The sequence below is a fragment of the Colobus angolensis genome, unplaced genomic scaffold, assembly GCF_000951035.1.
Source record: "Colobus angolensis palliatus isolate OR3802 unplaced genomic scaffold, Cang.pa_1.0 Scaffold376, whole genome shotgun sequence".
Lineage (NCBI taxonomy): Eukaryota > Metazoa > Chordata > Mammalia > Primates > Cercopithecidae > Colobus > Colobus angolensis.
Window position 1 is genome coordinate 308,227 of NW_012117110.1, and position 12,707 is coordinate 320,933.

A 12,707-nucleotide genomic window follows, 5' to 3' on the forward strand; every position below is an offset into this window, starting at 1 on the left:
TATGCACATGTACCCTAGAACTTAAAGTATAATAAAAAAAAAAAAAGAAAAGAAACAGTGCCCAGAGAGCTAAGGAACTCACCTGAAATTCCTTGAGAGACGTGGAACTGGGGCTCTAATCCCATGTCCCTGATCTATTTCCAGTTTTCTTTTGACTTTTGAGAGTTCCTTGCTATCAAGTGTCTTAGGTTTGGATCCTATCTCACATTCTGTTGAACTTAATTTTACTAGTGAGAAGTGAGCCAACGATTACTTTTATGGGAGAGAATTAACTAATGTCATAGTAGGGAAGGTCTCTAAGAGGCAGAGGGCATAGTGTGTGCAAACGTCCAAATGGCATGAATGAGCAGGAGTGTGGGTCATGGTGCATAATTTATTGTGGCTGCTGAGCAAGTTCCTTAGGGTGAGCCTGAGTGTGTGTCTGTCCATCTGTCTCTGTCTCTCTCTATGAGTGTGTGTGTGTGTGTGTGTGTGTGTGTGTGGTGGAGGTGACAGGAAATGTGGTTTAGGAGTTGGATTCAGAGTCACAAAGGCATTTATATGCTGTGGTTTAATTGCCTTCCCACAAAAGATGTGGAAGTTACAACCCTCAGTACTTGTGACTGTGACCTTATTTGGAAATTAGTTCTTTGTAGATGATCGAGAGGAGGTCATTACAGTAGGCCCTACTCCAATATAAGTGGTGTCCTTATGAAAAGGAGAAGTGTGGACACAAAGACACAGAGAAGGAAAACAATATGAAATCACAGGGACAATGCCATTCACAAGCCAAAGAATGCCAGAGGTTACCTGCCAGGAGAAAGCCATGGAACAGAGGCTCCCTCACAGCTCTAAGAGGGAATCGACCCCACTGACACCTTAATTTTGGACTTCTGGTCTCCAGATCTGGGAGGCAATAAATTTCTGTTATTTAAGCCACTCTGTTTCTGGTTGTTATGGCAGCCCCAGGAAAGAAACACATGCCAAAGTAGAGAACGTGGATTTGAATCCATAGATAAAGGAGCGTTGTTGAAGGTTTCATGCGGAGGCGCACACAGTCATTTTGCAACTTAGAGAGATAAAGATCTTTCAGAGTCATGCGTGTGCACATGGATCAGAGCAGGAAACAAGAGAGGCAAGAGTTCATTTAGAAACTGTTGAAACAGTTCAGGTAAAACATCTCTGAATTAAGGCAGTGGCAGTTACACATGATTAGGACAAATTCATTAAGTACTGAAAAGTAAACTGTCAAGAATCTCAAGTTCATATTATCAGAGAACTAAAACCATAAAAGGCCACTTACTTTATGTGATTCCCCTCAGAAAAGAAACTCAGGTTTCATGATAAAGTGGGAGAAAATGTTTGATTTGGACTTAGTCTTGAAAATTTAAATTAAAAATTATAAAATCAAGTTATCTTATCTTGAATGTAATTGTGGTTGTAATGCCAACTTTATGCACTAATTCTTAGAATGACAGAGAATGAATTATAAATTGTTTCATATTTTGGCTTTCTTTTCTGAAAAAATTATATGATGAAACATTATGGCTACCTTCACTTCCGGAGCAAGAATGTAACAGTTATTTTCAGAAAAATAAAACTGAGAGTTTCATCAGTGTTCTCAGGGCCTCTCTTTTCATCCTGTGACATGCAAATCATTCTCATTTGAAGTGTCTTTCATGCTGTTATCATTTTCATTTTCTCTGTTTTAGTTGTTACTTGGCTAGAAACAGAGCAGTCTGGTGAAGACTAGTTTCACATCAATCTGCAGTAAGATTTAAATCTAGAAATAAAATATACCCCAACATATTGGGTTGTATTTTCTTCTTTTTACTCTTCTTTGTTAATGGCTATCAATATATCATACCTAGCTGGGTGTGGTCACTCATGTTTATAATCCTAGGAGCTTGGAAGGCTGAGATGAGAGGATATCTTGAGCCCAGGAGGTCAAGGCTATAGTTAGCTGTGACTGCACGACCACTCCAGCCTAGATGACAGAGAAAAACCTAATCTCTAAAAACATTTTAAAATTTTAAAAAATTAGTGATGCACATATGGCTCATTCCTGTAATCCCAGTAACATGGGAGGCTAAGGCAGGAGGATCACTTGACCCCAGGAGTTCAAGGCTGCAGTGAGCTGTGATCACACCACTGCACTCCAGCCTGAGCAACAGAGAGAGACCCTATCTCAAAAAAAAATAAAAAAAAAATAAAAAAATCACACTTAGCCAAACTGTAGTCACAATTTTAAATCTGTGCAAATTCCAAATCATTATTTTTTGTAGTCATCTTTCTAGAAAGACAGTACTGGCTACAGCAGACAAAGGGGATGGCTAGTGGAGGGACTAGAAATCAGGAGACTAGCTCTACCAGTAGCATGATATGTAGGCTCCCACAGCTTCCATGTGGCCATCCTGAAAAGGCAGAATTTGGACTAGATGACATCTCATGAGAAACGCTCCATGTTTGGGCTTTATAAAGTTGTAGTATGCAATTTATTTAGTGTGTGCTCATGGAGAAGTTACCAATCACCTAAAAATATTAAATTTCAGTTTTCATATACAGCAAACATTATATATTGTTCATTTATATTTATTCATTATATATTTATTAACACATTTCTGAAAGAATGTGAGGCTATTAATAAGAACAGTACTAGCTACTTTTCACCAAAAAGAGACTACTTAGGGCAATGATTTTCAAATTTTTGCACAGCAAAACACCTGATATAGTGCAGACATAAGTTGTGAACAGGTTCATTCACTGTTTTAAATAAAACAGTACATAGAAAAGGACTTATGGGCCGGGTGCAGTGGCTCACGCCTGTAATCCTAGCACTTTGGGAGGCTGAGGTGGGCAGATCACTTGAGGTCAATTTAAGATCAGCCTGGCCAATATGGCAAAATCCTGACTGTACAAAAAATGCAAAAATTAGCAGGGTGTGATGGCATATATCTGTAGTCCCAGCTACTCAGGAAGCTGATGCAGGAGAATCACTTGAACCCAGGAGGCAGAGGCTGCAGTGGGCCGAGACTGCACCATTGAACTCCAGCCTGGGCAACAGAGTGAGACTCCGTCTCAAAAAAAAAAGAAAGAAAGAAAGAAAAGGATTTATGGACTGTAGAACTCTTAAAACGGCTCTGCAAAATACTGGAGCATGGGGGCCATGGCTGGGAAAGCAGTATTTCTGATGGATACACCGAGCAGTTTTGGAAAAGACAGTAGAGGTGCATTGATATTCATGGCTACAAATATAGAAGGGATTCAACTATTTTGATGAAGAATGTTGTTGGTGGCCAGGTGCGGTGGCTTATGCCTGTAATCCCAGCATTTTGGGAGGCTGAAGCGGGTGGATCACCTGAGGTCAGGAGTTTGAGACCAGCATAGCCAACATGGTGAAACCCCGTCTCTATTAAAAATACAAAAAATTAGCTGGGCATGTTGGCGGGCACCTGACCTGTCATCCTAGCTACTCGGGTGGCTCAGGCAGGCGAATCACTTGAACCCAGGAGGTGGAAGTTGCAGTGAGCCATAAGACTGTGCCATTGCACTCCAGCCTGGGCAACAACAGCGAAACTTTGTCTCAAAAAAAAAAAAAAAAAAAAAGGTGTTGGTGTCATATAAACAGTAAAAAGGAAATGATGATATTTGCAGATTCACACGGAGGCAGGCTTTAAATCGAGGACACTCAAATGGAATTATGGTCGGCTGGATCCCTAGTTTTAAGTAATTTTCTTAAAAAATTTATAATTCATCTAATTGTCTCCATTTTGTTCTCCCCATTTCTGTGTTTGAGTAATCTTTTTAAAATGTAAATCTGTTGGGAGGCCGAGACGGGTGGATCACGAGGTCAGGAGATCGAGACCATCCTGGCTAACAAGGTGAAACCCCGTCTCTACTAAAAAAACTAGCCGGGCGAGGTGGTGGGCGCCTGTAGTCCCAGCTACTCCGGAGGCTGAGGCAGGAGAATGGCGTAAACCCGGGAGACGGAGCTTGCAGTGAGCTGAGATCCGGCCACTGCACTCCAGCCCAGGTGACAGAGCAAGACTCCGTCTCAAAAAAAAAAAAAAAAAAATGCAAGTCTGATGTACCACTTCATTGCTCAAACCCTCCAGTGGCTTCCACTGACTCTCTGGATGAAGTCCAAGTACTTACCGTGGCCCTTGCCCATTCATATCTCATCTGATGACACACTGATTTCCTTTCTCTCCAGTTCCTTGAGCACACTGAGCTCTTTCTTTCCTTGGGGCCTTTGCACATACTGTTCCCTCTGCCCAGAACACTCATTCTTCTACACCTCTCCTGGCAGATTCCTGCCTGTGTTTACATCTTAAATAACTTCCTCAGAAAGGACCTGCACCAACCTCCCCCGCTTCCCTGCCCCACCAATTTACTTTAGGTCCTGGTAGTATTTCTGCTCTTGAGACGCTGTTTATTTAACATCCACCTCATGCCCCATCCCCAGATTAAGTTTAGGAAAACAGTTTACAAAATGATGTAGTACATGGTTCCAATGTCATAGGGAAATATGTTGAGAAATATAACTATGTTTTGCCCCCTCCCTGTATTTCTCCCTGTGCCTTGCTCCTGTTTAGGAAGGTGGTCATCCGTTTCCATCTTCACTGCCTCAGGGGAGGGATGTAGCAGGGGAGGAAAACAGAAACCCTGGCTTTTCCAAAAGTATCTATTTCAGTGGTTCCAATATTAGAATAGAAAAAACTAAGAAACATAGATAAATAATTCAGATTACTACATGCCATTACACAAGTGCTATTTCTCTAAAGATTAAAGGGTCATTCCAAGTGAATACATATTCAACACTGCTCCAATATATTTGCTATTCTTGGAAAAGTCTGGACATACTTGACAAAGTATGACAAAGTCTTGACTCCTAATTACATCAAACCTTCCTAAAACCCCTCCTTTATTGTCTCTTCTGCAATCTGCATTCTAGCGTGGATCACTCTGGAATGCCATAAGCCTGGGGGTGGGAGTGGGAGGTGAAAGGGAAACAGTTTTCCCAGTGCTGTTTCTGGCCCTTGCTTTGCTCACTAAGGTAAGTCTACAGGCCCCTACTGCATCACCTCAACCACACATAGCGAGATGGCTCTAACATAAGCCAACAAGCTCCCAGTACTTCTGTAGGCCTCAATGGAAGTGAGAAATATGGTAATGGATACAAAACACCATGCCCATTACATGGCAGGTTTGATTTCACCAAGGATGAGGCACACACTGGCCTCCTTCTGAGACTGTGTGGGCTGGAGAACAAGACTCTCAAGGAAGGGGTGCCCATCTCCAGGATGTGGAGGGCCTGATTTCTCGGGGGGCCTAACGTATTGATCCCCACCTTCACCACCCTTATGCCATCAAGGCAGGAGAAACATCATAGCCAACAGATTGCATGGAATCAAAATCAGAAGGGTCAAGAGAATTCCAGAAGCACAACTTATTTTCTGAATAAACATAAAATATACTTATCCTTAGACTAATATGGCAGGAGGATACAATAACCTCCCTCAATCACTGAGAGTCCTAAACATAGCAGAACTTGCTTTAGCAAATGAAAGGATTTCATTAGCAGGGCAACATGATGACTAAGAGGGAGGAGAGGCAGGTGGTGACTAGGAATGGGCTCAGCATTTTTGGCAACTAATTCTTCTTACAGAAGAGGGGTCATAAGATAATAAAGGTAAAGAAGAGATGAAGGAAAAGACTGGGGGCTAGGTCTTGTGTGAGAAACCAATGATGTTCAGTTATCATCCTCTGTAGCCAGCAGCACCAGGGACACAGGAACATGAGAACAACCTACTTCTCTTCTGATAAAATTCCTCAGGATCTTATCAGGACTTAAGCAAGAAAGCAGATTAACTTTTAAGGTAAACCTATCAGTCAAAGAGATCAAGAAGGTCACCCTCCCCTACTCATTGGGATTTATGACATTACACCCCACAACCTGAGATCCAAGGCAAGTCAGTGGGAAAGGTAATAACACATCAGTGTGAGTGCTATGAAATAGGAGATTACACAGTCACTCAACAAATATGGATTAAGCACCTACTATGTACCAATGTTAACTCTAATGCAAATCCTGTGCTTTCTGATGGGATGTTAAGGGAAGAAGTGCCCTGGAGGAAACAGGGAGGAGAAACAGAACAAATCCACTGATCTCATGGTTTTGCAGGTAGCAGGCCAGTTTATGTTCATTAGTGTTCGATGCAAACAAAAGTCAACCTCAAGATCATTCCTGTTCAACATGCTGCATCTGAGCACCTAGGCAAGAATCTGGCTGGAGCATAATTTGAGCAGAGAAGAGAGCTCTGAAGCAGGCTTAGCACATCTACCTTCGGTGAATCCACAAGTCTGCACTTAGGTGGGTTTCTCTGCAGGGGAGGGTATTACCACCCGGACATGGTATATACCAGGAGCACAAGACAGCACATACCTGGGGGGACAGGGCTCTGTGTTACAGGCCTGGCTCATGGCTGGAGGACGGTGGACCATATCACACAAGCTGTCATTGACTGTCTGCTGGGTCTGGATGTGTAAGCACACTGCTATGGCTTCTTGATGGCCTGCAGATTGGAAAGAGGAAAAAAAGCAAATGACATAGACTCATTTATTGTGGAAAAAACAAAATAGAGTCTTAGGTCTTCTCATTCTTAGAACACTGTCCTTTTGACTATCATAGGGCTGCAGGATGTATTTCAGAGTACACGTGGGAGCAAACAACTTTGCATTATCCAAAGTCTCCCAGTCTACGATATTCCTTCATTCGCCTTTTAAATTCAGTCCCTTTACTCCCTCTCTCCCAAATCTACTCACCTTTAAACATTCAAGAGCATCCCGACTCCCCACCCACCCTTGGACTTATCTGTATTCCAAATGTACTCAAAGCTAGGAGTTCCCCCAAATAAGCCATCAAGGTGTTTCTTCCAAACAGTCACAATAGTTTCCCCAAGAGGAATTTTTGAATCAGCTGCTAAAGAATAACATTTTCTCTATATTACTGCAAATGTGCTAAATCTGGCAGATACATAACTCCTCAAAATTTTAATTATGATTTGAGTTCCTGTTCACTATGACTGTAATTTGTAACATTTCTACTGCTAGGAAAAACAATAACAACACCTCCTATTTGCAAAGTGTACAAGGTGCTTTCACAATAATTGGTGAGGTCAAAAGAATGGCATTATTACCTCCATTTTATTAATTTAATAATAAGGAAACTGAGGTCTAGAGAGAAACTAAGACAACAAAAATGTGGTAGATTCAAGCCTAAAAATTAAATTCCCTGCCGCCTAATTCGGTGATCTTTCTTCTGTACATACTCTAGGGATTCTAAAATGCAATACAGCCAAAAAGTACAAGACTGCTGCTTGTGAAAATGTGAACTTTCACAGGCATATTTTCCCTTTGAGGCCAGACAGGTCTGTCTGACCCCAAAGCCTATGTTCTCAACCACTATTCTTTGTCTGCTGAGACAAAAAAAATTATTGGGAAATCAGACGGAACAAGATGTAAATCGAACTTTTGATTAAAAAGTCACATACAAACTGTAATAGCAACTGACTATGTTATTTGAAATATGCAAATGCATTCATTTTCATGCAAGAATGTACATTCCATTATGTTACAAGGTTGTGGTTCTTTTTCCAAATGCCATGTTTCAATTCAACCATTTTACAGGATGTAGTATTGGCCAAAGATACTTCTAAAATACATATTTGTGATGTTCAGTTCTTTCTAATAAATTTTCTCCTGCTGTCTTCAGTTGTAATTTTATGTTCCCTGCCATGGCAGGATGCAGTATTAAATCTGCATGTATCTTCTATGAACTTTTAAAATAAACATTGGCTAACCTGAGATATAAGAAGGCATTGCTATAACTTAATAACTCTAGGTTTTATTTGCAAATATCAAAACTTAGTTACCTTGTAGAGGTTTAAGTGTTCATTTCCTAGTATGTTTCATTTTTTTTAAATCTGAGAAAAATCCAGTTAACTTTCAAATATATTTTAATTTATAACAGAAATTCTTCAGAAATTTTTATTCCAGAGACTATTTTGGAACATTTTCTGAATAAGTGAGACTTAAAGCCCCATTATAACCCATTCTGGATGGAACTGTACAACACTCATGACAAACTTTTCTGTCTTAAAGTAAGTTTATGGAAAAGAATTTATAAGTTTAATAGCTGATTTAGGATACTTATTGAAGTAGAGTATATTTTCCAAAAATGGCCACGAAATATCTCCCATCCCATACATTGGTCCTACAATGTTACTTTGACATTTCTCACCTTAAAATATTTGATTAAACATTTACTTTCAAAAATCAAAGTTAAAAAAGGAAAAATTATAAAAATAATTTTACCTCATCTTGTAACAAAATTTAGGTAATAATTACAATTATGAATTTAGAATATAATACATCAAGTGCTGAAACATCGGCATCATTTTTCAAATAAAATCCTTTTGTAGCATAAGGCAACATCCCTTACTTCACATTTGACTTTTGCAGTGTTATCATGAAAGAGTCTTTTTTTAGAAAAAGAAAAATATACGTAGCTTGTGGCAACACAGTGAGATCCCCATCTCTACAAAAAATACAAAAATTAGCTGGGTGTGGTGGGTGCGCCTATAGTCCCAGTTACTCAGGGGCTGGGGTGAGAGGATCACTTTAGCCCAGGAGGCTGGGACTGCAGCAAGCTATGACTGTACCACTGCAGTCCAGCCTGAGCAACAGAGAAAGATTCTGTCTCAAAATATATACATATTTTTTAGCTTTCATCAAGAAATAAATTAATATTTAAAGCGTAAAAACACAGACTCCAAGAAAAGAAGCAGAGCCAATAAATAAGCTGACATGTTCTTTTTGCTTGGTTGGGTTTCTGCCATTTGCAAATAACAGTCTTGACTACTTCAACATGTCAAATAACATAACACACACACAGACACACAGTGTAAGAATACAGGAGAGATTTTTAAAATCCATAGTCAGAGCCTTTTACATGCTACTCAGTATTTAATACGCCAAGTTGTAAAATAAATAAGGAAAAATTAATTTGTGTAAGAAAATTATGTTGCTTTAAAAATCAAGTAGTCTTGGGCCCTAGAAATAGATACAATATGCTTTCTTGAAGCATCCGTGGAACATTAACAAAAACAGATCCTCTATTAGTCTAGAAAACTGCAGTAAGTTTCGAAAGTCATAAATTATGCAGGTAATATTCTCTGACTATAATATAGTCCAACATAAGTGCATAATAAACAATCAAACTCACCAACTCCACATATTAGAATTTTTATAAAGTTCTAGGCCAAAGAGTAAATAGATTGCACATTATTTGTGGCAGGAAAAGGAAGAACAGGGAGACAGCCACTTCAGACTCGATGAATAACTCTAGGAAATAAATTTCAGTATCCTCATGAAATGGATGGTTTTTGTCCCAAGGGAATCTAAATTATGTAATTTATTTTAAAATTATTATAAGAACTTGGATTGAATATAACAATAAGTGGGGGAAAACTTAAAAATAATGTTAAAGATGGAGCCATGATGCTTTCCCTCAATCCCAAAAACAGGACAGGATTTAGACAGCTGTAGGAACTAGCACTTTCAAACATTTTAAACAGATGATTTCTATAATATAAACTATTTAAAATTATTTAAAGGTATATAAAATGCCAGTTCATCTCACAAAACTACTAAAACCTGATACCTAAACCTATACGAGGAAAAAAGAGGTCTGCTTCATACAGTGTGGGCTTGTATAATGCTATATTATATATAATGATGTTCTTTGTTTCCAAAATACACACATACACACAGGCCTAGGATCATATTGGAAAGAAGAGTTACTTTTTTTCTCTTTCTGCTGATTAGCTAGTTTGACTGGAGGGGTACTACTGTAAAGTACCAGGTAATGAAAAAGGGTGAAGCATAATATGTTATGGATCCAAAGGTATCCTGTTTGGTGTTAAAATGCAAGTTTTGTAGCACTTCAAATAGGTGAGTTCTTTTTAGAAACCAGCTGGTAAAGATTAAGGATTGTTGAAAGACATTTGGCCTTAGGAAGGGCATCATAAACCACTGGAGCCTGAGCGGAAGTGACCAATTATGTCAAGAGGACCTGGAGGAAACTACAGCTCGAGGCCTGTCATGATTTGAAGGGATTTGGAGAAAAGAAAACGGCAGTTGCTAATGTACCATATCGGGAACACATCTCTATTGGGAGTATGCTCAAATGAGCCCATAGTGGGCCAATGCAATCTTCATTCCCATTTTACCATTTGTAGAAAGGAATTCTTGTACTCCACTATGCAAAATAGAGTACATTTACATGCATCAGTATCATTCATATATATTTATATATATAGTCCTAAATTAAATAATAGCATATTATAATCAGCAGTATAATAAAATTACATCATTACCTCAAACATCTGTCATTCACCTACCAATCACTTTCAGCAAATATTCATATGCACAAAAGCACAGAAATGACCAGATGGGAACTTCCTTTTATAAGCATACAAACCCACCTACTCTCATATCCTCACTAGCCTTTTCCCTGCTTATTACAATTAGAAGCTGCCCTTCCAGTGAATTAAGACTGATCTCCACGACTGTGCTTGGAGTTTCATCCCTTTCCATCTTCTTAGAAAACCTATTTATTACTTTGTCTTTCACTTTCATTCTAGAGCTTTCTTGTTGCTTTTTAAATGTACCCAAGGGTCTCCGACATTAAATAACACCACCCTTCACCCACACCCACACAGATCTGCCTCAACCCACAAGGAGATCTTAGTCATCTCCTCCTCTCTGTCTTCTTTAACACGGCCAATTTTTGCTGCAAAACAAAACTCCTCTATTCATCTCCACTCTGTCACTTATCATTCTTTCCTCAACCCTTTCAAATCTGGTTTCCATCTCTGCTCCTCCACTGAAATGACCTTTCCTTAAGTCCCCAGTGGCTTCACATTGCTGAACCCAGTGCCAATGCTGAATCCTCTCCTCTCCACCTCTGCAAGGCATGCAACACAGCTGACTGGTTTCCACCACACCACAGACTTCTGTTTTCATCGTATCTCGCTGATCTCTTCTCACAGACCTTTGCGGCTTAGTGTCCTTCACCCAGCCACTGAATGTTGAATTTTCTCAAGACTTAGTCCTAGACCCTCTGCACTCCTCATAGTATTCTGAAAATTCTTGTCCATGCCCCTGGCTTTAATCCCTGGATACACAGATGATGCATAAATGTACCATTCCAGTTCAGACCACTCCGCTTCACTTCAGACTCACACATCCAACTGACTACTTAGCATCTCCACTTGGAAGTCGAGAGGCATCTTAAAAGTGTTATGTCTACAAATGAACTCATGGGTTCCCTCACCAACATTTAGCACTCACCATCTCAGAAAATAGCCTTAGGACTCAGACTTGCCATCACACTCCTGCTTACACACTCCAGTGACAGATTCTTTTATCTCCTACATGTCTCTCAAAGTCATCCACCATACTCCATCTCTACCATGGTCACCATTCTGGTCCGAGCTCTTGCCTGGAATAGGCAATAGCTTCCTATGTGATCGCTCTCACAACATCCTTATCCTTTCTAATCCATTCTCTACAATACAGCTGGACTAACCTTTTTGAAATAAATAAAAAATTGGTCACATAACTCCCACTTTAATTACTTGAATGACTTCCCATTGATGTTGGGATAGACTCAAATCAACATAGCCTGTAAGGTCGTAATCGTCTGGCCTCTGCCTTCCTGTCTAGCAGCATGCCACATTAAACCCTGTCTCATTCTCAGTACTCCAACTGTGCCTGGCTTCCTCCATTCCTGGAATGTACCATGCACCCTTCTGCCGGCCTTTGCACAGGCTCCTTCTGCTGGAAATTATCCGTGTGCCACCCTCTCCTAACCCCCTTTTGTTAAGCTAATGCCTCATCTTTTAGATTTAAATTCAAGTGTAATTAGGTCAAATGCCCCTTTTCATAGCACCATATACTTCTTTTGCAATTGCTGTAACCAGTGGTAATTCCATATACATGTGAGTATGATTATGTGATGAATGCACTTTCCCTATTAGAGTTCAGTTCCAAAGCTAGGAACTATTGAGTCACTATCACCTAGGCCAGTGCCTGGCACATAGAAACATACAATAAATATTTGTAGAACATTGTTTTTAAATGAAACATTGTCTTTAAATAAAGAGATCTCTGCTACTGACAGGACCTAGACAAGGTTGGCATTATCCACATTATTTACAATTGTTCCTGGAATTCTAGACAAGCCAATAAAATGTGAAACTTAAATAACTACTGGAAAGGAAAAGATAAAATCATCATTAATAGCAGATGATCATTTACTTAGAAAACTCATAAAAATAGGCTGAAAAATGATTAGAAGTATTAAAGTGTTCAGCAGTTTAGTCAGATTTTTAAAAAGAAAAATAATCAAAGCATTCCAATATAAGAGGAATGCTTTATTATTATATTGTAAAATAGTCGTCCCACTAACATTTATTATATAAAATGTACCACACACTGTTATTAAACACTCTTTGAACATCACCTTATTTAATAATCACATTTAATTATTTCATTAAGCCTAATGAGGTAGGTATGACTCCTATCATTACAGCAAAATAAACCACACCTCTACAAATTTAAACAGACAGCACAAAGAGAGTTGCAGAGCTGGGGTTCATACT

The 12,707-nt window shown here is 39.4% G+C and overlaps 1 protein-coding gene across 2 annotated transcripts in view; it reads right to left on the reverse strand.

The window, feature by feature from the left end:
• Positions 1-12,707, reverse strand: part of ADAMTSL3 (ADAMTS-like 3) — a 418,202-nt gene that overhangs the window by 127,811 nt on the left and 277,684 nt on the right. For both annotated transcript variants that reach the window (XM_011953860.1, XM_011953859.1), the window contains exon 17: positions 6,425-6,554. In XM_011953860.1, the coding sequence (XP_011809250.1) occupies positions 6,425-6,554 (130 nt within the window). The remainder of the gene's footprint in view (positions 1-6,424; positions 6,555-12,707) is intronic.